The sequence below is a fragment of the Scyliorhinus torazame genome, chromosome 5, assembly GCF_047496885.1.
Source record: "Scyliorhinus torazame isolate Kashiwa2021f chromosome 5, sScyTor2.1, whole genome shotgun sequence".
Taxonomy (NCBI): domain Eukaryota; kingdom Metazoa; phylum Chordata; class Chondrichthyes; order Carcharhiniformes; family Scyliorhinidae; genus Scyliorhinus; species Scyliorhinus torazame.
Window position 1 is genome coordinate 301,370,034 of NC_092711.1, and position 24,734 is coordinate 301,394,767.

Consider the following 24,734-nt stretch of genomic DNA (forward strand, 5'->3'; position numbering starts at 1 on the left):
TTTAAAACAAAAGACGAAATGACACATCGGTAGCAGACCTAGAAAAATGTCGCAGAAATAAATGTCACTGGGATTTTATGTTTTATTCCTCGCTCCTACTCTGGCTGTCTCGGTGCCGGAGTGTTTAAGAAGTGTTGCTGGGTGTGAAGGTGCGGTTTATGCTGGGAGTGGGTCGGGAGAGGCGGAGTCTCCCTGAGCACCGATCCTGCGGACTCGCGCGCACACACACAAAGTGGTGGACCTGCGAGAGCTGAGCATCAGGCAGCAGAATGATGGCACCTCTCTTAATGCCACTCGCTCTTGTCACTTTCATTGTGGGTGAGTCACCTTCCTGGTCAATTGCACTTTGTATATTTCTCAAAATCTCTGGCTAATAACATTACCCGGGTTTTCTCCCAAATGATACTTTATTTGAAAGGGTAATTCAATCTGGCTGCTTTATACGAGCGCATTGTACCGCCGCCAAGCCGAACCTATATATTGGAAGTAAGTGTGTGTGTTATTTTTTAAAATCAAGCTTCCTCCGTATGAATCTGCAGCCGAGATGCTTTAGTCCAAGTCTGACGTGAAAGGAGATTCGGTGAGTCGGAGGGAAAGAGAATTAATCTGGATATGGCTGTGAATGCGGGGGTGGGATGTATCGTTCCCGGTTTCGGTCATGCTGCATAGGAAGGTTTAAAACTGTTCTCAGGTTTTACTGTGGGCATGGAGTTGTACCCATTGACAAGGGTACAGTTTATGATTGTTGCCTAACAATGCAAGCGCTTCTCTTCCACTGCTACAATAAAGGGGCGGGAGATAAACTGGCCATCCCGCAGTTTACCATATTGTAATAATTAATTTCTGAAATATTCAGGCTGTAAAGAGTGACTTGTCCACGCCCCCCCCCCTCCCCCTCCCCACCGTGTGCAGTGTGTAAAGTGGATTCGGTTGCTGTCGATCACTGTTGCTCTTGTTCAGATTAACAATTAGATCTGTGATCACTCGGTCCAAGAACCGCTGCCTAATGACTATATTACTGGAACTGAATAAAGTGCATCCCAAAAGAGCTCAGAGTTTGAGTGGCTGATCCCTCAGACGGAGCGACCGAGAGAAAGCTCAGGTCAGACTTGTCAACACCAGTGACTGGGTGAAATGCTTTGAATTCAGTAACACGGGATCCTGATTGTGGCCCGCGTGTGGGTACAGGCTGTGCACCCTCCTAACTCTCCAATGTTTCTAAGATTGGCGGCACGGTGGCGCAGTGGTTAGCACTGCTGCCTCAGGTCGCCAAGGAGCCGGGTTCGATCCCGGCCCCAGGTCACTGTCCGTGTGGAGTTTTCACATTCTCCCCATGTCTGTGTGAGTCTCACCCTCACAACCCAAAAAGATGTGCAGGTTAGGTGAATTGGCCACGCTAAATTGGCCACACTAATTGGAAAGAAAAGAATTGGGTACTCTAAATTTATTAAGGGGTGGCACGGTGGCACAGGGTTAGCACTGCTGCATCACAGCTCCAGGGACCTAGGTTCAATTCTGACCTTGGGTGACTGTGTGGAGTTTGTATGTTCTCCCTGTGTCAGCATGGGTTTGCTCTGGGTGCTCCGGTTTCCTCCCACAGTCCAAAGATGTGCATGTTAGGTGGATTGGACACGTTAAAACTGCCCCTTCCTGTCCAAAACAAAGTTAGGTAGGGTTACGGGATTATGGGGATAGGGTGGAGGCGTGGGCTTAATTAGGGTGCCCTTTCCAAGTGCCGGTGCAGACCCAATGGGCCGAATGGCCTCCTTCTGCACTGTCGGATTCGATAAAAAAAAGAAAACAGTAGTGTCCGTCACAACCTTCAGTCTTTTGAGTAAATTTCCCCTGACCAGAACTGGAGAGAGAGTTATCAATCACAATGTGTTCTGAAAGCAAGTGTTGAAAAGTGGCATGTAATTGGATTACAAAAATACAAACGTTAAATTTGCATGTCACCATATGAGCTGACAAAATTCTTGATGGTGAAAATGTCCTTTCAATTCAGGCTCTCGATGTAGAAATAAAATAGGGATTTTAATGTAGGTTTTTGGTTCAATGTTTGAATGTTTCTAGGATCTTAATGGCCTTTGTCAAGAAATGCCATCGTATCATTTGTGCATCATCTAAACACGGCTCTCTGAGGCCCGTCTGCTGGCCAAGCACAACCCCACTCTCCTCTCCCAATCCCACTTTGACACATGCATGTGTGAAAATACTTCTTTACACAATACCGTATCCAATTTACACGTAAAAGAGGTGAGTTCCAATGGATACATCTCCAATTGATTTATATTCTCCTGGCATCGCACCACAACAGGTGAAATTGTTTTCAGGGTTTCACTCTGCTACCAATAATAATTGTTAAAGTCCTTGTCAGGTTAAATGCACTCTTGTTGTTTGAGATATTTTCATGAGCATGGCGCGTGATATAATGGTATCATATTCAAGCTCCGAATCTCTGCAATTGGAGCAACACTGGACAAAATGGGAGCTGCTGGATTGCAGGATAGCTTTGCCATGTTAATACGAACCCCAATGATGAGGCAGGTGAAGAGGTCTTGTCCGTGCTCTAATAATAATAATAATCTTTCTTAGTGTCACAAGCAGACTGACATTAACACTGCAATGAAATTACTATGAAAATTCCCTAGTCGCCACACTCCAGTGCCTGTTCATTACTGTTGCTTTTAATTTTGGGATATATTAAAGTTTTTTTTATCAGCAGTGCCCTGCTCAAAGCTGCAAAAGCCCCCAACCCGACGAAATGGAGCACTTCATTTATTATACCTATTATAAGAATTGTATATCACTGATGGTTTAGAATTGTCAATCTACCACCCTGCTCACTCGAACCTTTGATAAGTTAAAATGTATAATATGAAATAAATGATTCATTATCTTTCTTTAATCTTCCAGTGTATGCTATTCCTGATACCATACCAATAATGCTATTTTATGTATGGATGGTCTCAGCAAGCTGCATGTTAGAGATTTTAATAGATAGTTTCCAAATTTCTGAATCCCCGTTTCGCTCATGGACACAATACAAACCAGCAGAAGCAAACACTGAGTTCCAGTTGGTGGGATCAATGGGTCTTAAAATGTACCATTCCTTCAAAGCATGACTTGCCAATTAATTGAACAATAAAGACATTGGCTGGTGAGATTAGGAATTCACCCATTGGGAATAAACGGGAAAAGGCTCAGCCATTGAAATTCGGTGTAATGAATAATGAGAAGAGTTTCGATTTTATATAACAATAATCTTTATCAAAGTCACAAGTAGACTTACATTAACACTGCAATGAAGTTTCTGTGAAAATCCTCTAGTGCTTGTTCGGATACACTAAGGGAGAATTCAGAATGTCCAATTCACCTAACATGCATATCTTTTGGGACTTGTGGGAGGAGACCGGAGCATCCGCAGAAAACCCACGCAGACATGGGGGAGAAGTGTAGACTCTGCACAGACAGTGACCCAAGCCAGGAATCGAACCCGGCGCTGTGAGACAAAATAAATTTACTTAATCCAATCAAATTCGATACTTGAGCTGGAATGAAAAAGAACTTAATTCATTTGGAGGGAATTGGTTGTCCTTGTATACAAAACACAGAAAGGTAACATTCAGAATACAGCAGGCAGTTAGAAAGGCAAATGTTATCTTGGCCTTTATTACAAATGGGATGAAGTATGTCAGGCTTTGGTGGAAGTGGACCTGGAGTTCTATTTACAGCTTTAGTTTCCTGACCCAAGGCAAGAATTTGCCTTCGAAGAGGATAGGTTCCTGGATTAAGAGGGCTGTCCTATGAAGAGAGATTGAGTGGAATGGCTTATATTATCTGGCGCTTAGAAGACTGACAAGTGATCAAATGAATACATTTCATAGAGGGTTTGACAGGGCAGATACTGTGAGGCTATTTCTCTCCTGGCTGAAGGTTCATCTCTCAAAGTAATGAGTCAGCCATTTAGGACTGAAATGTGGAGAAATCTCTTCACCCAAATGATTATGAATCCTTGGCCGTCTGTACCTCACAAGGCTATGAATACTCCGTTGTTGAGTGTATTAATGACACATCAATTGGGCACTAAGGGAATCGGGAAATATGGGGATAGTAAAGCAGAGTTGATGCAGAAGTTCAATCATGATTTTACTGAATGGCAGAGCAGGTTCAAGAGGGGGAATGGCCAATTCCATCTGCTAGCTCTATATGTTTTTATTCAGATTCTATATTATAGGACAGTATGAGAGGGGTTTTATGTTTCTGGGATTTTTTACAGTGGAAGTGAATGAGAAATTGTTTGATCTAATAGAGCTTATACCAGGTGAATGATTTTTAAACATATACATTCATTCATGGGATGTGGGCATCCCTATTTGCCCTTGAGAGGGCGGTGGTGCGCTGCCTTCTTGAACCGCTTCAATCCATGTGGTGTAGATTTACCCATGGTGCTGTTGAAAAGGGAGTTCCAGGATTTTGAGCCAGTAACAGTGAAGGAATGAGAAGGAGTTCAAAGTCAGGACGATGCACCCGCTGCCCTTGTCCTTCTAGGTGGTAAAGGTCGCAGGTTTGGGAGGTGCTGTCGAAGGAGTCTTGGTGAGTTGCTGCAGTGTACCTTGTGGAGGATACATGGTGCTGCCACTGTGCTCAGTGGTGGAGAGAGTGAATGTTGAAGGTATGCACAGGGTGCCATTCAAGGAGGCTGCTTTGTCTTGGATGGTGTTGAGCTTCTTGAGTGTTTATGGAGCTGCAGTCATTGAGGCAAGTGGAGAATATTCCATCACACTTCTTACTTCTATCTAGTAAATTAGTGGCCAGTCTTTGTGGAGCCAGAAGGTGGGTTACTCGCTACAGAATTCCCAGCCTCTGACGTACTCTTGTAGCCATAGTATTTATATGGCTGGTCCAGTTCAGTCTCTGTTCAATGGTAACCCAAAGATGTTGATATTGGGGATTTCAACAATGGTAATTCTCTTGAATGTTAAAGGGAAAAGGTTAGGTTCTCTCTTGTTGGAGATGGTCATTGCCTGGCACTTGTGTGGCACAATGTTATCAGCTCTGTGGAGAAATACGATCTGTTGGAAATCTAGGCAAAGAAGATGGATAGGAATACTATACGTTTGGGGTGTATAAGGATTGGATTGATTTGTTTATTGTCACGCGTACCGAGGTACAGTCAAAAGTATTTTCTGCGAGCAGCTCAAACACATCATGATGTACATGAAAAGAAAATATAAAGAAAATACATAATAGGGCTGTTGCTTTCATTGCTGGTCCCTTGTTCATTGTACTGATGTTGTATTCTATATGTGTATAGTATATAAAATACACATCTTAAATTCCACAGCTTTTGCAATGAAAAATTGAACAGATCTGTTGTTCTGAAATAATATCAGTGATATCTCACAAAGTGGCATCTATAAGGTATAACTGATGAGGTCTTAGGGAATGAATTAACTTGTTGATAGAAACAATCATTTAAATTCATAAATGCAATTTTACGATTATGCTACAACACCATCCCATACATTTATATAGCAACTAAAGCATAGTAAACGTCTCAATATGGTCCAGTGAAAATAAATGCAATGGAAAGAGCAGAAGTGGGAGACAGTTAAAGAAGTTAACTAAATGTATCTGGTTTTTAGGAATTTCTTGAAGGTGGGGAGAGAATTGGCGAAAATGAGAGATGGTGTGGGAGAGAGTATCAGAGCTCAAGGTTGAGAAAGGTGAAGGGAATGGCTTCAGATGTCATCCGATATTAGAGGAAAATCTATCACAGTCTGGAACAGAAAATGCAAAAGACATGAACATGAACATCGGGCTGGAGGAGTTTGGGGAGGGCTGCTGGGTCGCCGTAGTGAGGTCAAGGAGGGATTTGTAAATTGGGATTGTGGAAAAGGGAGCAAATAAATGTCTACAACGGAATGATAAGCAAAGAGGCTAGGATACAGATAGTTTAGCTTTGGATGTGTTGGAGTCGATAAGCTCGGGAGCCAGGAATAAGAGTGCTATGAAAGATTAAATTAGCATTTCTGAAAGTTTAAATCATAAGCCAACAGCAGGGGTGAGTTAAGACGGAGGAAAGCAATTTTGCAAAGGTAGAAGTAGGTAGTTTTGTCAATAGATATTTGTGTTTTTATATTTGTGTGCGAAGAAAGGGATAGAGCTTTATGTTAAACAAAGGTGCCTGCATATCTATGGGTTTCAGTTTCACTTTAAGCTTGCCTGCATCATAATTCAGGTTTTACGACATGAAAGCAATTTCAGGAGTAAAACAAACTAAGCTGTTTTAATTTGTGTTTTTGTATTTGTGTGCTAAGAAAGGGTTAGAACTTCAGATAGCTTCATGTTAAACAAAGGTGTCTGCATGTCTGTGGGTTTTAGTCTCATTTTAAACTTGCCTGAAAGTGTGAAAATAGATAAGTCCCCTGGGCCAGATGGGATTTATCCTAGGATTCTCTGGGAAGCTAGGGAGGAGATTGCTGAGACTTTGGCTTTGATCTTTAAGTCATCTTTGTCGACAGGAATAGTGCCAGAAGACTGGAGGATAGCAAATGTTGTCCCCTTGTTCAAGAAGAGGAGTAGAGACAACCCCGGTAACTATAGACCAGTGAGCTTTACTTCTGTTGTGGGCAAAATATTGGAAAGGTTTATAAGAGATAGGATGTATAATCATCTGGAAAGGAATAATTTGATTAGAGATAGTCAACATGGTTTTGTGAAGGGTAGGTCGTGCCTCACAAACCTTATTGAGTTTTTTGAGAAGGTGACCAAACAGGTGGATGAGGGTAAAGCAGTTGATGTGGTGTATATGGATTTCAGTAAAGCGTTTGATAAGGTTCCCAATGGTAGGCTACTACAGAAAATACGGAAGCATGGGATTCAGGGTGATTTAGCAGTTTGGATCAGAAATTGGCTAGCTGGAAGAAGACAAAGGGTGGTGGTTGATGGGAAATGTTCAGACTGGAGTCCAGTTACTAGTGGTGTACCACAAGGATCTGTTTTGGGGCCGCTGCTGTTTGTCATTTTTATAAATGACCTGGAGGAGGGCGTAGAAGGATGGGTGAGTAAATTTGCAGGTGACACTAAAGTCAGTGGAGTTGTGGACAGTGCGGAAGGATGTTACAAGTTACAGAGGGGCATAGATAAGCTGCAGCGCTGGGCTGAGAGGTGGCAAATGGAGTTTAATGCAGAAAAGTGTGAGGTGATTCATTTTGGAAGGAACAACAGGAAGACAGAGTACTAGGCTAATGGTAAGATTCTTGGCAGTGTGGATGAGCAGAGATATCTCGGTGTCCATGTACATAGATCCTTGAAAGTTGCCACCCAGGTTGAGAGGGTTGTTAAGAAGGCGTACTGTGTGTTAGCTTTTATTGGTAGAGGGATTGAGTTTCAGAGCCATGAGGTCATGTTGCAACTGTACAAAACTCTGGTGCGGCCGCATTTGGAGTATTGCATGCAATTCTGGTCACTGCATTATAGGAAGGACGTGGAAGCATTGGAAAGGGTGCAGAGGAAATTTACCAGAATGTTGCCTGGTATGGAGGGAAGATCTTATGAGGAAAGGCTGAGGGACTTGAGGCTGTTTTCGTTAGAGAGAAGAAGGTTAAGAGGTGACTTAATTGAGGCATACAAGATGATCAAAGGATTGGATAGGGTGGACGGTGAGAGCCTTTTACCTCGGATGGTGATGTCTAGCACGAGGGGACACAGCTTTAAATTGAGGGGAGATAGATAGAAGACAGATGTCAGAGGTAGGTTCTTTACTCAGAGAGTAGTAAGGGCGTGGAATGCCCTGCCTGCAACAGTAGTGGACTCGCCAACACTAAGGGCATTGAAATGGTCATTGGATAGACATATGGACGATAAGGGAATAGTGTAGATGGGCTTTAGAGTGGTTTCACAGGTTGGCGCAACATCGAGGGCCGAAGGGCCTGTACTGCGCTGTAATGTTCTATGTAATGCATCATAATTGAGGTTTTACGACATGAAAGCAATTTCAGGAGTAAAACAAACTAAGCTGTTTTAATTTATGTTTTTGTATTTGTGTGCTGAGAAAGGATTAGAACTTCAGTTAGCTTCATGTTAAACAAAGGTGTCTGCATGTCTGTGGGTTTTAGTTTCACTTTAAGCTTGCATGCATCGTAATTGAGGTTTTATGACATGAAAGCAATTTCAGGAGTAAAAGAAACTAAGTTGTTGCTTAGCAACCAGATGCCTATACTGAAAATAAAGAAGCAATCAGAATTCAATTGGAACCAGGTACCTGAGAAGAAATCAGCTCTCATAGAAACTGTCTGCTTAGGCAGGACAATAGAGAAAGTAGCAGAAAACAAGTCTGAGAAGGTAAAGAACAGATAGTTCCAGAAACCAACGAATGAAAAGGGGAAAGTCCCAGGAAGACTGAATTCAAAGGGAGAAAGAACCGGAATCTGAATAAGATACTGTTCACTTAAGTTAAAGAGGGGGCAGAGAGAGGCTCCTAGTTGAAGGCAGAGCTGCAAGGAGCAGGCCTGGTGAAGTTGGCTAGTGATAAACCAGATATCTGAAGTAATTCTAAGGTTGGTGACACCTAATACAGCCTTGTGAAGCAGTGGTGTTCTGTTGGTATTTCTGGGTACATGAGAGATTGTGTGAAAGTTTGAATACACATTCCAGGGCAGAGCCATACGGTAAGGAGCAATTTAAATCCTGGATGTGGATCCTTGGTGAAGGCATCCGAGAGGAAGCATTGCTTGGGAGAAAATCCCAACCGTGCTCTTCAGGAATGAGGTTTCTTAAACACATTTGCGTGGAAGTCAGAGTTCCATTGAGACTAGTTAGCTCACAGTATAAAAGCATCTGCGGGAATTTGCTGAGAAATCCACAGAAGCTATATTGGGTTCCGTCATTTGGTTTCAGACTGTTGTGTGTCTGACCACACTTCACCTATTGGCTTACATGTACTGTGCACTTACTGAGAACATTAGAGTATAATATATATTCTCTAACTTATGTTATCCTTACAAATGTGTATATATCTGTGAAGGTGTAGCTGGGGTGATGTAGTGATGTATTATAGTTAATCTTTTCTCGGTTAATCAAGATTTAATTTATTGCCTGCGACTCTGCTCATCTATGTCTCTGAACAAAAAATAAAAGTTAGGATCTGTTGAGCCAGGGTTCCATTCTCGGACCTGACTGTCCAGTAGTAACATCAGCTGGGATCGTAACAAGATAACCTGGTCCTGCGAACTTCAAATTGAACAAAGTTATAGATTATTAATTAATTGATACCATACAATTAGATAGGTGTTTGAGAAGTTGAAGATAGTAATACAGAGATAAAGATAGGTGTTGTCAACATAAATGTAAAGGCTGACTTCCATTATTTTGAATGGCATATACCTGTGTGCATCTGAAAATTAACAGGGTCCAAAGATGGGTCCTTGGAATCTCTGACATAATCTAGTAATTCAGATAAATTCAACATTCATTTTGTTCATCAACCCTCGTGGATTCCATAGTTTGACCTACTCCAGATCCCACCATTGGTATCATTTTAAAGGGGGTGCAAAAACACAGATTCTTGGGAATGCTGTGTACAAATCTTTGACGGTTACAGTACATGTAAATGAAGCAGTTGATAAAGCATATGGGATCCTGGACTTTATAAATAAAGGCTTGAGTACAAATGCCGAGAAGTCATGCTAAACCTAAACAGCTACAACTGGAGTATTGTGTCCAATTCTGGAAATCACATGGTATGAGCAATGTGAATGACTTAGAGAGGGTACGAAGAGGTTTGCCAGAATGGTTCCAGGGATGAGGGATTGGGTTAATGGATAAACTGGAGGAACTAGGATTGTTCTCCTTAAAGCAGAGAAAGCTAAACTGAGATTTGACACAGAAGTTTAAATTCATGAAAGGTTTAGATAGAGCAAATAAAGGCAACAGTGTCCAATGGCTAAAGGACTATCACCAACGGACACAGATTTAAGCATCAGCGTCTCATACAGGACCTCCAAAAGTGCAATGCTTCCTCATTGGTACATCAGCCTTCAGTTTTGTATTTAAGTGGGACTTGAATCCAGAACCTTACGGTTGTGATTGTTGGATATCAACGATCTCATGGTCTCCACCACCTAGAAGGACAGCGATAGAAGATGCTCGGGAGCACTAAAACATGAAAGTTCACCTCTAAGCCACACACCATCATGATGTTGAACTAAATCACCAGTCCTTAAGTGTAATTGGGTCAAAATCTTGAAATTTCCTCCCTAACAGAACTGTGGGTGGACCTACACTACATAGACAACAGTGGACCAAATATGTAAAAGATGCTTAAATATAATGCACATTTGTCCCACTTTATTGGTGCTTGGAATGGAATATATTTCTATTTCCAGGACTGGCACTAACCAGCACTTGATCAGATACAGCATAGCCAGTGCAAAGTAAAAGTGTACTTTAAACAGTAACAGTGCCTTTTGCATCTGTACCACCCTTGTGGCATCTGCAAATGAGATTAGCAATGTATGACAGTTTTGCATGTTGGGTCAAGGCTTCTCAGGCACTTGGTTAAAACTGCCAAACTTATGCAGTGAATGCTATTCGTCAGCTGCATTTTAGACAGGTCTATTGACAGAAGCACGGTGTGTTAGCTTATTGGACCACCCTGCCCCTTGTCTTCCCTTTGAGCCAAGTCACCAAATGCAACAAACTGTTTTTATTTTGTTTGATGGTTATCCTGTACTTTGATGGAAGAACAAAATGAACAGAAAACACATCAGACTTCATACTTTCAACACGTTTAAGCCAACAAGATGCAGGATGATATCATACATTTGGAACAAAAGGCTATTGCCATTCTCTCCACATCAGTAACCAGCAGAGTGAAAGATTTTCACTTTCAAACATGTTGTTCTTGTGTCAATGAAATAATGAAAATGAATTGTTGGTGGAATTTGACAATGCATCAATACTTTTTGCAATGAATGTATGCTGTTTAGCATACTCTTCCAATATTTAATTCCCTTCTATAGATTAATTTGTATTCCTATATAAATAAGAGTCTAAATGAGGTCAAGCAGCAAACGAATCGAGGGGTACTGATACACAAATCACTAACATTAGTGATAAATATTAAAAGGTCATAAAAAAAGCAAACAAAGCACTGAAATAAATTTTGGGGTAGAGTAACATTAAAAATGAAGGAAATTATTTCAAGCTTGTATACAACCTTAGTTATTCATCATAGGACAGAGAGTCACTGGACATGGTGCAAAGTGATTTACAAGGACAATGCCAGAAATTAGAAGTTCTGACGATTAGGAAAGATTGCACACGCGGGGTTTTTTATCTCCTGAAGAAGAAAAGATGAGGGATGATCTAGCAGAGCTCCTGGCAGTTATAAAGGGGTTTCACAGGGTAGATGCAGAGCATATGCTTCCACTTATATGACTGTCCAAAAGTATGGACCAGACATGTATAAAAGAGTCACTAATAAAGAATTAAGGAGGAACATTTTTTACCCAGGAAGTGGTTAGAACGTGGCACCTATTAACGCAAGGATTAATAGAGACAAACAGCAATGCCTTTTAGGGCCAAGCTAGATAAGTGCACGGGAGAGAGATAGGAGGTCATTCTGGTGGTTTTAGATGAAATGGGGGCCTGTGCGGAACAAAAACATTGGTATGGACCATTTGGGCTGAATGACTGGATCAGCTAGGACAAGATAACCCTAACCTTAACACCACCACCACCAGCAAGCTTCGCTCAAATCCACACACCATCTTGACTTGGAACTATATTGTTGTTCCTTCATTGTTACCAGCTAAAAATCCTGGATCTCCCTCCCTAACAGCACTGCACGCGTACCTACACCACATGGACTGTAGTGGTCAAGAATGGGATGGGCAATAAATGCTGGCCTAACCAGTGATGCCCGCATCTCATGAAATAATTAGAAAAAACAGAGAGATTGTTGCATTGTTGGAGGTGCTGTCCTTCAGTTGAGGCATTAAACCAAGGCTCCGTCTGTCATCTGAGTGTCTTAGGATATTTACATTCATCTAATTAGAAGAAGAGCAGGAGTGTTATCCCTGCTGTCCTGAGCAACATTTATCAATCAACTAATTAATTATCTGCTCATTATGGATGTTGTGCGTAGCTGAATGGCTGGAGGTGTGTGGTATGAGGCTGGCATGATTGATAAGTGTGAGGGTGAAGTGGAGTATCTGGATATTAGGCTTGACTCCTGAGTGACAAGGTGTGCTGCTGGATGAGTGATGGTGCATTGAAAAATGTCTGAGGCTGGTGGTGTGGGTGTGTGTGTGAAGATGCATTCAGTGAGCTTGTCCAGCCATGTGAGGTCATTAGACGGCTTGTGTTACTACTGCCAGGCCTGTTAGTCCACATTTTGTGTATTGACCTCTCTGACTACCTGCTCCCATTGCCTTCTGAGGTTGGTCCCTGATGGTCTCCGGGCCTCTCTCTCCACATGTCCACCTGCACCACTAATGCTTGTTACGTTTAAGAACAGTAGGCTGTGTCGTGTTAGGTACCCTGGTCTAACACTGGCTGCAACTGGATGCAGCTTAGATCAGAAAGATACTCCAGACCTTGAAGTTAGTTCAATCAGGTTTATTGAACTAAAGGCACAGTTAGCACAGTTCTTTGTGAGTTCGACTCTCTGCTAACTTAAGTGTGGTTACTCTGTTTGACTGAACCAGACTAGCTCTTAGCCACGTGGTGGAGGTGTGAGATTGTAACAACACCCTTGACTGACTCTCTGGATGTTCATCAGTGGAAAGAGGCGGAGTGTGAGTGCCTCGTGTCTTTTATAGTCAGATCCCACCCCTGAGTGTCCTGCCTGCTTATTGGTTATGTCCTGTTCTCTGTGTCCATTAGCTACTTGTCTGTATATCATTATGTATGTGCCTGCATATCATGACATCTCTCCTTTTTTTATGTTTGGACAAGAATAGGCCAATATTAACATATATACATGCAGTGAATGTGAACATATGTACATGTGAAAACAGCTGTCTAACACAGAACATAGCAAACAGAATAAATGTTCATAAGTCCAGTCTCTGTGGCTTGCGGCTGATCCTGGTCGACCGCTGGAGAGGTGTGGTGGGGACGACAGCGCCTTGATGGGCGGGATTGAAGCCTGACTGGTGGCCTCGTGAGTCGAGATATCAGGAGGTGGCAAAACAACAGAAGGAAACGGAGAAGAATGTGGTTGCGGGCAGGCAACTTTGCACAGTGCCCATCTGTTTCATCGCACAACAGAACCATCAGCCAGACGCACAACATACGAGCGGGGAGCAGCCTGTCGAACAACGACAGCTGGAGCTGACCAGCCTCCATCAGGGATCTTGACCCGAACAGTGTCTGATGGGGATAACACGGGCAAATTGGTGGCATGAGCATCATAGCCCTGTTTCTGCCGGTCTCGGAGCTGCTGCACCTTCTGCAGCACCGGGAGGTGATCCAGGTTGGACACGTGTATGGCTGGAAGAGTCGTTCGCAGGCCCCTGTTCATCAGGAGCTGAGCCGGCGACATGCCAGTGGACAGTGGGGTCGCCCTATACGCAAGCAGCGCAAGGTGAATGTCAGACGCAGAATCCGCGGCCTTGCAGATGAGCTGCTTCACTATGTGCACTCCTTTCTCAACTTTTCCGTTTGACTGCGGATAGTGTGGGCTGGAAGTGACGTGTTTGAACTGATACCACTGGGCAAACAGAGACCATTCATGGCTGTTGAAGCACGGGCCATTGTCACTCATGACAGTGAGTGGGATACCATGCCTGGAGAACGTCTCCTTACAGGTCTTGATGACGGTCCGAGATGTGAGGTCCGAGATGTGAGGTCGTGAGAGCTTCACGACTTCATGGTAATTGGAAAAGTAATCAATGATTAACACGCAATCATGACCATTTGCATGAAAGAGGTCGATGCCAACCTTGGACCACGGAGAGGTTTCGATTTCATGCTGCTGAAGTGTCTCCTTACTCTGCGCTGGCTGGAAGCATTGACAGGTCGCACAGTTAAGGACCATGTTCGCAATGTCCTGGCTGACCCTGGGCCAGTAGACAGCCTGCCTGGCTCTGCGTCTGCACTTTTCCACACCCAGGTGGCCCTCATGGATTTGACGGAGCACCAAGCTCTGGAGACTGTGTGGAATTACAATCCTGTCCAGTTTGAGGAGGATACCATCAACCACTGTCAGGCCGTCCTTTACATTGAAAAATTGAGGGCACTGCCCTTTTTGCCAGCCATTGGCAAGGTGTTACATAACACGCTGCAAGAGGGAGTCTTTGGCTGTCTCCTCACGGATACGAATCACCTTCTCATCAGATGCCGGGAGGGTGCTAGCACACAGCTGCACCTGTGACTCAACCTGTGGCTCAATTTGCCGGATGACGTTCAGTGGTTCACTAGGCACAGTGATGGAGCGGGACAGTGTATCGGCAATGATGAGCTCCTTGTCAGGCATGTAGACCAGGTCAAAGTCATACCTTCTGAGGTTGAGGAGGATGCGCTGCAACCGAGGCACCATGTCATTAAGGTCCTTGTGGATAATGTGGACCAGGGGCCTGTGATCCGTCGTGACAGTGAATGTCGGCAGGCCGTAGGCATAGTCGTGAAACTTGAGAATACCAGTGAGAAGGCCCAGGCATTCCTTCTCGATTTGTGCATACCTTTGTTCGGTGGGCATCATTGCCCTTGATGCGGAGGCAACCGGTGCCCAGGATAAGGTGTCATCGCATTGCAACAGGACCACACCAATGCGATCGTGGCTCGCATCTTTCGAGATTTCCGTTTCCTTGTCTGGGTCGAAAAATGCCAATACGGGTGCAGTGGTGAGCTTGGCTTTCAGCTGAAACCACTCTGCCTGATGGGCTGCCTTCCACTCGAAGGCAGAGGACATCTTCACTAGGTTTCATAGGGCCGTGGTGTGTGAGGCCATGTTTGGGATGAACTTGCCCAGAAAATTGACCATGCCCAGGAAGCGCAATACCGCCTTCTTGTCTTCCGGGACCTTTATGGCTGCGGTGGCCTTGACCGTGTCTGTGTCGGGGCACATGCCCTGCTGAGAGATCTGGTCTCCTAGGAACTTGAGTGTCATCATGCCAAAGCAACAGTTGGCCCTGTTCAGCTTCAGGCCATTGGTGTGGACACAGCGGAATACCTGCTGGAGACGGGAAACAGGGGCCGTGGACCATAAGATGACGTCGTCCACGTACACACAAACCCCTTCGATGCCCTCAACATCTGCTCCATGATGCGATGAAATATCTCCGATGCCGAGACGATGCTCCGGAAAAGGTGCACGAGATGGCCGCTGTCTTCAATGCTGAGGCGCTGCTTCCGGGAGATGGCCTGCACACTCACTGCCTCGTGGGAGGCACGTTTCTCATTTTCAGCCAATTTGTATTGGGAATACCGATTTTTTGCGTGCTCATGCGCTGTACATGTTTCAATCGCGACTGACAGGGTCATATGCTTGATTTTTAAGAGCTGCTCTCTCAGAGGATCAGAGTGAACTCCAAACATGATTTGGTCTCTGATCTGGAGTCAGCAATATCACCAAAGTTGCAGTACACGCTATCAGGCGGAGGCTAGTTAAGAAGGCATTGAAAGATTCATCTTTGCCTTGAAGACGTTGTTTGAATATGTAGCGCTCAAAGATTTCATTGGTGTCCACTTCACAGTGACTATCGAACTTGTCCAGGATGGTCTGAAACTTTGTCTTGTCCTGGCCTTCAGTGAAGTTAAACAAATTGAAGAGTTTGATGGCTTGATCACCCGCTGTTGAGAGGAGAAGCATGATCTTTCTTGCATCAGACGTACACTCGACGTCTGAGGCTTCGATGTACAGCAGAAACTTTTTCTTGAATATCCGCCAGTTGGCACTGAGATTGCCAGAGGTCCTGTGCTGGTGAGGAGCCTGAATCTTCTCCGTAGTGCCGGGATACATTTGCTGGTCGTCACGGAATGGACTGAGGTAAACCACCTTAAATTAATAGTCTCCTGGTATCATGTTGTGTTAGGTACACTGGTCTAACACTGGCTGCAACTGGATGCAGCTTAGATCAGAAAAATACTCCAGACCTTGAAGTTAGTTCATTCAGGTTTATTGAACTAATAGCACAGTTAGCACAGTTCTTTGTGAGTTTGACTCTCTGCTAACTTAAGTGTGGTTACTCTGTTTGACTGAACCAGACTAGCTCTTAGCCACGTGGTGGAGGTGTGAGATTGTAACAACACCCTTGACTGACTCTCTAGATGTTCATCAGTGGAAAGAGGCGGAGTGTGAGTGCTCGTGTCTTTCATAGTCAGATCCCACCCCTGAGTGTCCTGCCTGCTTATTGGTCATGTCCTGTTCTCTGTGTCCATTAGCTACTTGTCTGTATATCATTATGTCTGTGTCTGTATACCATGGCAGGCTGGTTGTACCATGTAGTCTACAAAAGGTGCTGCTGGACTCTCCTGCTATACACCAGGGCTGCAGGCAACATTCAGGAATACAAAGCAGCACGAGAGCCATTTGAAAAAATGAAAGAAGCGGTGAAAGATAAGGTGGCAAACAAAGTTTCTGTATTGTTTAGCACGATCTGAATGGGTGACAAACACTGCACCCAAACATAGAAAATACAGCACAGAACAGGCCCTTCGGCCCACGATGTTGTGCCGAACTTTGTCCGAGATTAAGAACAAATAAATCTACACTATATCGTTTTACCGTAATCCATGTACCTATCCAATAGCCGCTTGAAGAACCCTAATGTTTCCGACTCAACTACTTCCACAGGCAGTGCATTCCATGCCCCCACTAATCTCTGGGTAAAGAACCTACCTCAGACATTCCCCCATATATCTTCCACCATTCACCTTAAATTTATGTCCCCTTGTAATGGTTTGTTCCATCCGGGGAAAACGTCTGTGACTGTCTACGCTATCTATTCCCCAGATCATCTAATAAACCTCTATCAAGTCGCCCCTCATCCTTCTCCGTTCTAATGAGAAAAGGCCTAGCACCCTCAACCTTTTCTCGTAAGACCTACTCTCCATTCCAGGCAACATCGTGGTAAATCTCCTTTGCACCTTTTCCAAAGCTTCCACATCCTTTCTAAAATGAGGCGACCAGAACAAAGAACAAAGAAAAATTACAGCACAGGAACAGGCCCTTCGGCCCTCCAAGCCTGCACCGATCCAGATCCTCCATCTAAAACTGTCGCCTATTTTCTAAGGATCTGTATCCCTCTGCTCCCTGCCCATTCATGTATCTGTCTAGATACATCTTAAATGACGCTATCGTGCCCGCCTCTACCACCTCCGGCAATGTGTTCCAGGCACCCACCACCCTCTGCGTAAAGAACTTTCCACGCATATCTCCCTTAAACTTTTCCCCTCTCACCTTGAGCTCGTGACCCCTAGTAATTGAGTCCCCCACTCTGGGGGAAAAAGCTTCTTGCTATCCACCCTGTCTATACCTCTCATGATTTTGTAGACCTCAATGAGGTCCCCCCTTAACCTCTGTCTTTCTAATGAAAATAATCCTAATCTACTCAACCTCTCCTCATAGCTAGTGCCCTCCATACCAGGCAACATCCCGGCGAACCTCCTCTGCACCTTCCCCAAAGCATCCACATCCTTTTGGTAATGTGGCGACCAGAAGTGCATGCAGTATTCCAAATGTGGCCGAACCAAAGTCCTATACAACTGTAACATGACCTGCCAACTCTTGTACTCAATACCCCTTCCGATGAAGGAAAGCATGCCATATGCCTTCTTGACCACTCTATTGACCTGTGCAACCACCTTCAGGGTACAATGGACCTGAACACCCAGATCTCTCTACATCAATTTTCCCCAGGGCCTTTTCATTTACCGTACAGTTCGCTTTTGAATTGGATCTTCCAAAATGCATCACCTTGCATTTGCCCGGATTGAACTCCATCTGCCATTTCTCAGCCCAACTCTCCAATCTATCTATATTCTGTTGTATCCTCTGACAGTCACCTTCACTATCTGCTACTCCACCAATCTTAGTGTCATCTGCAAACTTGCTAATCAGACCACCTATACCTTCCTCCAGATCATTTATGTATATCACAAACAACAGTGGTCCCAGCACGGATCCCTGTGGAACACCACTGGTCACAATTCTCCATTTCGCTACTACTCTGTCTCCTGTTGCCCAGCCAGTTCTTTATCCATCTAGCTAGTACACCCTGGACCCCATAAGCCTTCACTTTCTCCATCAGCCTACCATGGGGAACCTTATCAAATGCCTTACTGAAGTCCATGTATATGACATCTACAGCCCTTCCCTCATCAATCAACTTTGTCACTTCCTCAAAGAATTCTAGGTAAGACATGACCTTCCCTGCACAAAACCATGTTGCCTATCACCAAGGAATGGGCTAACCAATTTCTCGCCTTAAATTTCTAGCCTTGATGCCCTCTTTCTTTGGGGCCGATTCTCCAGTCGTGTTGAGCCCGGTGCAAATCCCTCTATGTTGGGAGAATTGTGGGTGAGCTCAGAAACGGGATTTGCGCTGGACACAAAACCGTTTCTCATAACCCGCTCCACCTGGCATGATGAGGATCTCACTCAGAAAGGGTGAGAAACTGATCATAGCTAATCTGCATTCATTTTCAAATTGAAGCCGCTGGCAAGATACCATGGGAGTTGGGAAGGGAGGTGTCCTTCATGGAAACATAGAATCCCTATAGTGCAGAAGGGGGCCATTCGGCCCATTGAGTCTGCACAGACCTAGGCCCACTCCCCTGCCCTATCCCTGTAACCCCACCTAACCTTTGAACACTAAGGGGGAATTTAGCATGGCCAATCCATCTAACATGCACATCTTTGGGCTGTGGGAGAAAACCTGAGCACCCGGAGGAAACACAAGCAGACACGGAGAGAGAGTGCAAACTCCGCACAGATAGTCACTCAAGTTCAGAATCGATCCCAGGTCCCTAACACTGTGAGGCAGCGGTGCTAACCACTGTGCCATCGTGCTGCACAAGGAAGCTGGGTGTTGGGGGTTCGAGCTGGGCTGGGGGGCCAAGTTGGGGATCTCCTCCAGGATGGGGGTTGCTTTGGGTCTATGAAGCTTTGACGCATGCTTTCTTTCAAGTTAAACATCCCTTACCAGGGCAAAGCACAGCTGCAGCCTGTCAGTCCTAAAATCCTCTCACACGACAGAACCATTTTGCACTGTTAATTCTGTGATAATTCTACGATAATGCTGCAGCTTATTTCTTGGAGAAGTGTTTCGCTCCCCTTGAAGTTTCAATAGGCTCTGTGGTTTCAATGTTGCAGTACGCCATAATTTATCCTTTTGTACTTGGTTGTTTACATTGAATTTCACATCCCAGTGACATTTACAAGCCTCTGTGGTTTCACTGTTGAATACCTGTTTTTTATATTTGCACTACTAGAATTCCACACCTCATTGACTTTTATAAACCTCTTAATTGACAGCTGACAGATATCTCAAAGGAGGGTTTAGCTTTGTTTGTTTATATGATACATTATGGTCCATTAATTTGAAGTGCTTCTCTTTTGAGCAGGTGGCCTATCTGGCCACATTTTTTCATTAGATTTTTTCTACACTGAAGTGCTTCCCAAAAAGTGCAGGTGCTCTGTCTGACAGCAATTATTTGCAACAGGATCCTTTTCAACCTCGGATGTCTGAACAACATGCCTGCACTGGAGGTACTTTTCCACCATAGAAGCAGGTGGCGACAGTCTGACATTAAAGTCCAAGGGTTCCTCAATAAGGACATCCTCGCAGCCATTGTTGAATTCTCTAGATAGATTTGATGACCATGCTGGGGGCCTTGGAGGTCTTTGTAGACCCCAGGTGACAAGGAACATGGCTAGACAGTGCCATCATACAACGTTGGCACTATCTTGGTGCCAGGGGGCACTTATAGGTTGGCACTGACAAGGGGAGGGGCCTGAAAAGAGGACCGAGGAGGGTGTGCATAAAGGGAGGGGGCCTGAAAGGGGACTTTTGCTCACTTCTGGGAGGTGCTGATGACAGCGATTCAGGGGTCTTTGCCCTTGAGAAGGAGATGGTCTTTGCTGGTGAGAAGTGGGAGCCTTTGCCGGCAGAAAGAGGGGGAGGGGCTGTAGAGTTGTTCTGAGATTGGGGCGTCCTTTAAAAAGGTGCCCGATTTCTGTGGATCCGGCCTTCAGGTCCAACACTTCACATTTTCATCACAAATCAGCCCGGCTCCAAAAAAATGACTAAGTGTGGGAAGATCACGGGGGGAATTGTGCTGGAACAGCAGGCGCGATTCTCACTGACAATTCACTGGCCTCATTTTGCTCTCCCTCGAGTGAATCAAGCCCAGTGAATATGGGGAGAGGCAGAAAATCAGAACCGCGCTGGGCTCCAAACCTGCTGCAGGGGAGCAAAGGAGGCGAGGAACCATCTTCACTCACAGGCAGTGAGCCCGAGGGTGCTGGGCTTGCCGGGCCAGTGCTTGGGCTGGAGGGGGGGGGGGGGGGTCAACCAGAGGGTGCAGCCCCTGTTAGGGGTGGGCCACCATGTGGGACTGAGGGTATCGGGGCTGGGAGTGGGCCCTGCAGGCGGGATGGGGGGGGGGGGGGGGGTGCTGTTGTGCGCCGTTCTGATCTGCCAACCCCGTCACCATGTGTTTCTGTACCAGCGGCATCCCTAGTCCCTGCCTGTCTACCCCACTGACCACCCAGACCACAGCGACCTCTGGCCTTGTGGCTGGAGGCTATTGCTAATAGGGAATTGGTATTCGTGGTTAAGTGAGCACTTCACACATCCCAAGTGGATCCCTGTGGGTGGGTGGGCCATGTAACATGTGGGGTTCATTGCCCAGCATCCCAATCACACCTTGATGCATGGACACTGTGCTTGAACACTGCGGAAGGCAGCACCACAGACGGAGCAGCCAACCTTTTATCACACAGGGGATGGGCCCCAGCCCCAGTCCGTGGCCTGGTGCGCGTGGGCAGGGCGTGTCGGGTGGAGGCCAGGGAGGGGGGGGTGGCTATGTCTGGGGGGATGGGGCATGGGATTGGTGATCGGCCCACATCGCAGAACATCGAGCCAGAGGCGTCATACAGGTTCTGGTGAGGGTTTTTTAATGTCCCTCGTACAAGTATGGGCAGCACGGTAGCACAGTGGCTAACGCTGTTGTTTCACAGTGCCAGGGCCCAAGTTCGATTCCCAGCTTGGGTCACTGTCTGTGCGGTCACTGTCACGTTCTCCCCTTGTCTGCGTGGGTTTCCTCCGGGTGCTCCGGTTTCCTCCCACAAGTCCCGAAAGACGTGCTTGTTAGGTGAACAGGACATTCTGAATTCTCCCTCGGTGTACCCGAACAGGCGCCGGGTGTGGCGACTCGGGGCTTTTCACAGTAACTTCATTGCAGTGTTAATGTAAGCCTACTTGTGACAATAAAGATTATTAAAACGTGTACACCACTGCTCCAATATCCCGACGGTGCCACCCCACTATCCACACCCTCCCTCTCTTGCCCCCTCAAACCCTCCACAATGCCCCCTCCCCTCCCCCAAGGACACACCACTCCTTACCTACCCTCACCCCCCCCCCCCCCCCAGCAACCTCGGTGATCCTCAATGTGCTTGGCTTTCCTTGCTCTACCTCTACAACTCGGTGTTTCCCCAGGATGCACATCGGAAGTGGAGGCAGCCAGCTGCTTACCATGTCCCATGGCCCTTGATGCCCCTGGGGGGCGTCCTCTGGGGGCTCTGAGGCCGGAGGGGCCCGGCACATTTGTCAGTGGCACATGCATAGCTGTGCCGCCCTGTTCCGTTTGCTGGCTGCGAGACACGGCCTCACCAGAGGGGTGGAACTTGGGGGAGCTGGTGGGTCCGTATTTCCACCCAGTGCCCCCTCCTCCAGTCGGTGCCCATCTGGCCCTGGGGTCCACCTTGGGACGGAGGGGCAGCTGGTTCGAGCCCCGGCTGCCGTTGTGATATCTGGCTTTGCCAGCCCTGCCGGCTCCCTATTAGCTGCGCCATGGTGTCAGCGCCCTCGGCGATGCTCCTCAGTGACTGGGACAAGCTCTGCAGTGACTCGGCAATGCCCACCTGCGACTGGCACAAGCTCCTCAGCGCCTTGGCCATTTCCATCTGAGAGCAGGACAAGTCCCACAGCACCTCATCAAGGTCAGCCTCGTACTGGGTGACGTCCCCCTGTGAGTCAGACATACTGCGGAGACCCTCAGTCCTGGCCGTCACCAAATACGCCACACCGTGGACACTTCCACTAATGCTGCCAACATCGTGCACCAGGCACTCCACTGCGGTCGCCATGCTAGCAGTGTTGGCCTCAGTGCCAAGCATTGCCGGCTCTATCTCCTGCGGCCGTGGCCTCTGGGACTCCTCCAATCGGCTATGGAACCTGCTGGAGTGTCGCTGACATCTGGTTCTGGATTCCCCGGCCACTCACTAACGTCTCCACCAGTTCTGGGTAAGCCTGTTCCAGAGGCTCCATATCTGACTGGGACCGAGCTGAGTCCTGGGATCCAGCAGCCCTCCAATTGCTGTCTCACCTGGGGGTTCCTGCCTCCACCTGATGTGCATCAGCACCTGTGTGGTGCTCACCAGATTGTGCCCCAGACGTCTGACCAGAAGTTTGCCACCCAGGTGTGTGTCTCTGCGCTGGTGGGCGGTGGGGATGGCAGCTGTGACGCATCAACTGTGACATCCTCGGAGCTCTCCTCCAAAGTGGTCTCATGGGGGGTGAGGGGGTGGAGTCTCTGGGGATGGGCCGGCACAGTTGACTGGAGGACCTGCGAGGGAATGAACATGTGGTCAGTGGGAGGGGTGGGTCAGTGAGTAAGGCATCAACAACTCACATTTGACAGTGCATCCAAGCCCGGTGGATCCTCACCTCTGCGGCATCCGCCAACCTCTACATTGGTGACCGCTCTGTCCTCGGTCACTCCGTCACCTCCAGGGCCATTTCTCGAAGGTTGTGACGATTCCTATGTCCAGCATCCTGCCACCAGTCTGGGTTCTCTCTCTGCGATTGTGGGAGAACTTCTCCTGCGGAGACACAGAGAGGGCGTCATTAGCCGCATGTGCAGTTCACATTGCTGGGGTGGGGGGGGGGGGGGCGGGGGGCGGGGGGGGGGAGGAGAGGATTGGGGTGAAGGGAGAGGGAGTGAAGGGTGGGTTGGGTGGGCAAATGGAGGATTGTGGGGGGGGGGGTGGCTGGCCACGTTGGGGGGTGGAAAGGTCTCCGGGGGTGGGGGGCTGGCTGGTGGTGTCAACTCACCCGTGTTGCCCGGTGTAGTCATTTACCTTCTTGTGGCATTGAAAGCCACTCCTCCTGGTCACGCTTCCCGAACTGATGGCCGCTGCCACTTCATCCCAGTCGGCACTGGCTCACCCTCCTGGACCCTCAGGGTAACAGCACATCCTTCCTGGCCTCCGCCATATCTAGGAGCCTCCCCAGGTCTGCGTCTCCAAACTTTGGGGCCGGCTGTCTCAGTGCCATGGCTGCGAGCTGAGTGGGATTGGCTGTATAAGTGCTGTTTAAGTGGTGCTCAACTTTCTGAATTCTCCCTTTGTGTACCCGAACAGGCGCCGGAGTGTGGCGACTAGGGGATTTTCACAGTAACTTTTGCAGTGTTGATGTAAGCCTGCTTGTGACAGTAACAAAGATTATAAAGATTTTTATTATTTGGTCCCATCCCTTTTGGCCCAAGTTCCGACTCGACGTCTCGTGGAACTTGGGTGAACCCCACGAGGTGCCGAAGCTCTGGGCAGGTCCGCTGGAGGCCTAACCTGGGATTCTCCAGCCGTGTTGTGCTTTCGCTTGAGTGCAACATGGCAAGAGAATTCCGCCCAAAGGGTGTGATTCAAGATACCTGCTTTTGGAATAAAGCCGTATCCATGTGTTTCGAACAACAAAATCACAAGCTTTACTATATAAGTTCAGAAAAATAAACCAATTTACAATATTTATCTTATACTCTTACACTTAGGTTAAGTTTGAAGTCTAATTTCATGGATTTCTCAATACCCCTCGTCAGATGTCTGTCACATTGTGAACCAACCAATCACACTGAACCTTGCCTTTCTCAGTAGGGTTTCCAATCTTCACAGCTGAAGATCCTGCCTTGGACATTTCTCCAAACATTGCTCCTATTTGGACGGTATTAACAATGGCCCACCTCAGGGTTTCGAACTTACCTTCCGAGATTCCTTCTTCCTGGATTCTCGAGTCTGCAATCCAGCCTCTACTTACTGGGATAATTTCAGCTCTTTGCTACTCAGCTAGCTTCACTGAACTGGAACTGCGCGAGTTTCTCTGAACTCCTGTCTCTCAACTGAGCCCTCTTCAATTACCGGGGCTTCCTCCGATTACCAGGACCCCTCTTCTCAGCTCCTCAGAGCTAATTGTAGCAGTATGGATGCATGGAACCTCTTTCGCCTGCTCATGACTCTCCCAAAACTGACTGCTTCAAAAAGAGCTCTTCACTCACCCTTGAACTGATCTGGTGAATTATCAAAACATTCCCAGAAGGTACCACTCTTGTTAGTCGGTAGGCACCAGTGTAACATTCATTGGAACATCCTGTACCTTAAATGTTACAATCTCCACACACCACTAGGGACACAAAGATAAATTCAATTAAAAGCCTGAAATGTGAAATACCTTTTTTTCCTCAATATTCTTACTTTTCTTTCCTGCTCTTCTGTAAAGGAGCAG

The 24,734-nt window shown here is 46.6% G+C and overlaps 1 protein-coding gene across 1 annotated transcript in view; it reads left to right on the forward strand.

Moving 5' to 3' along the window:
* The first annotated feature begins 200 nt into the window (after nucleotides 1-200).
* rxfp2l (relaxin family peptide receptor 2, like) overlaps nucleotides 201-24,734 on the forward strand; it is a 158,946-nt gene continuing 134,412 nt past the window's right edge. Inside the window, exon 1 of the mRNA XM_072505814.1 lies at nucleotides 201-318. Coding sequence (XP_072361915.1) covers nucleotides 270-318 — 49 coding nt within the window. The 5' untranslated portion in view covers nucleotides 201-269. The remainder of the gene's footprint in view (nucleotides 319-24,734) is intronic.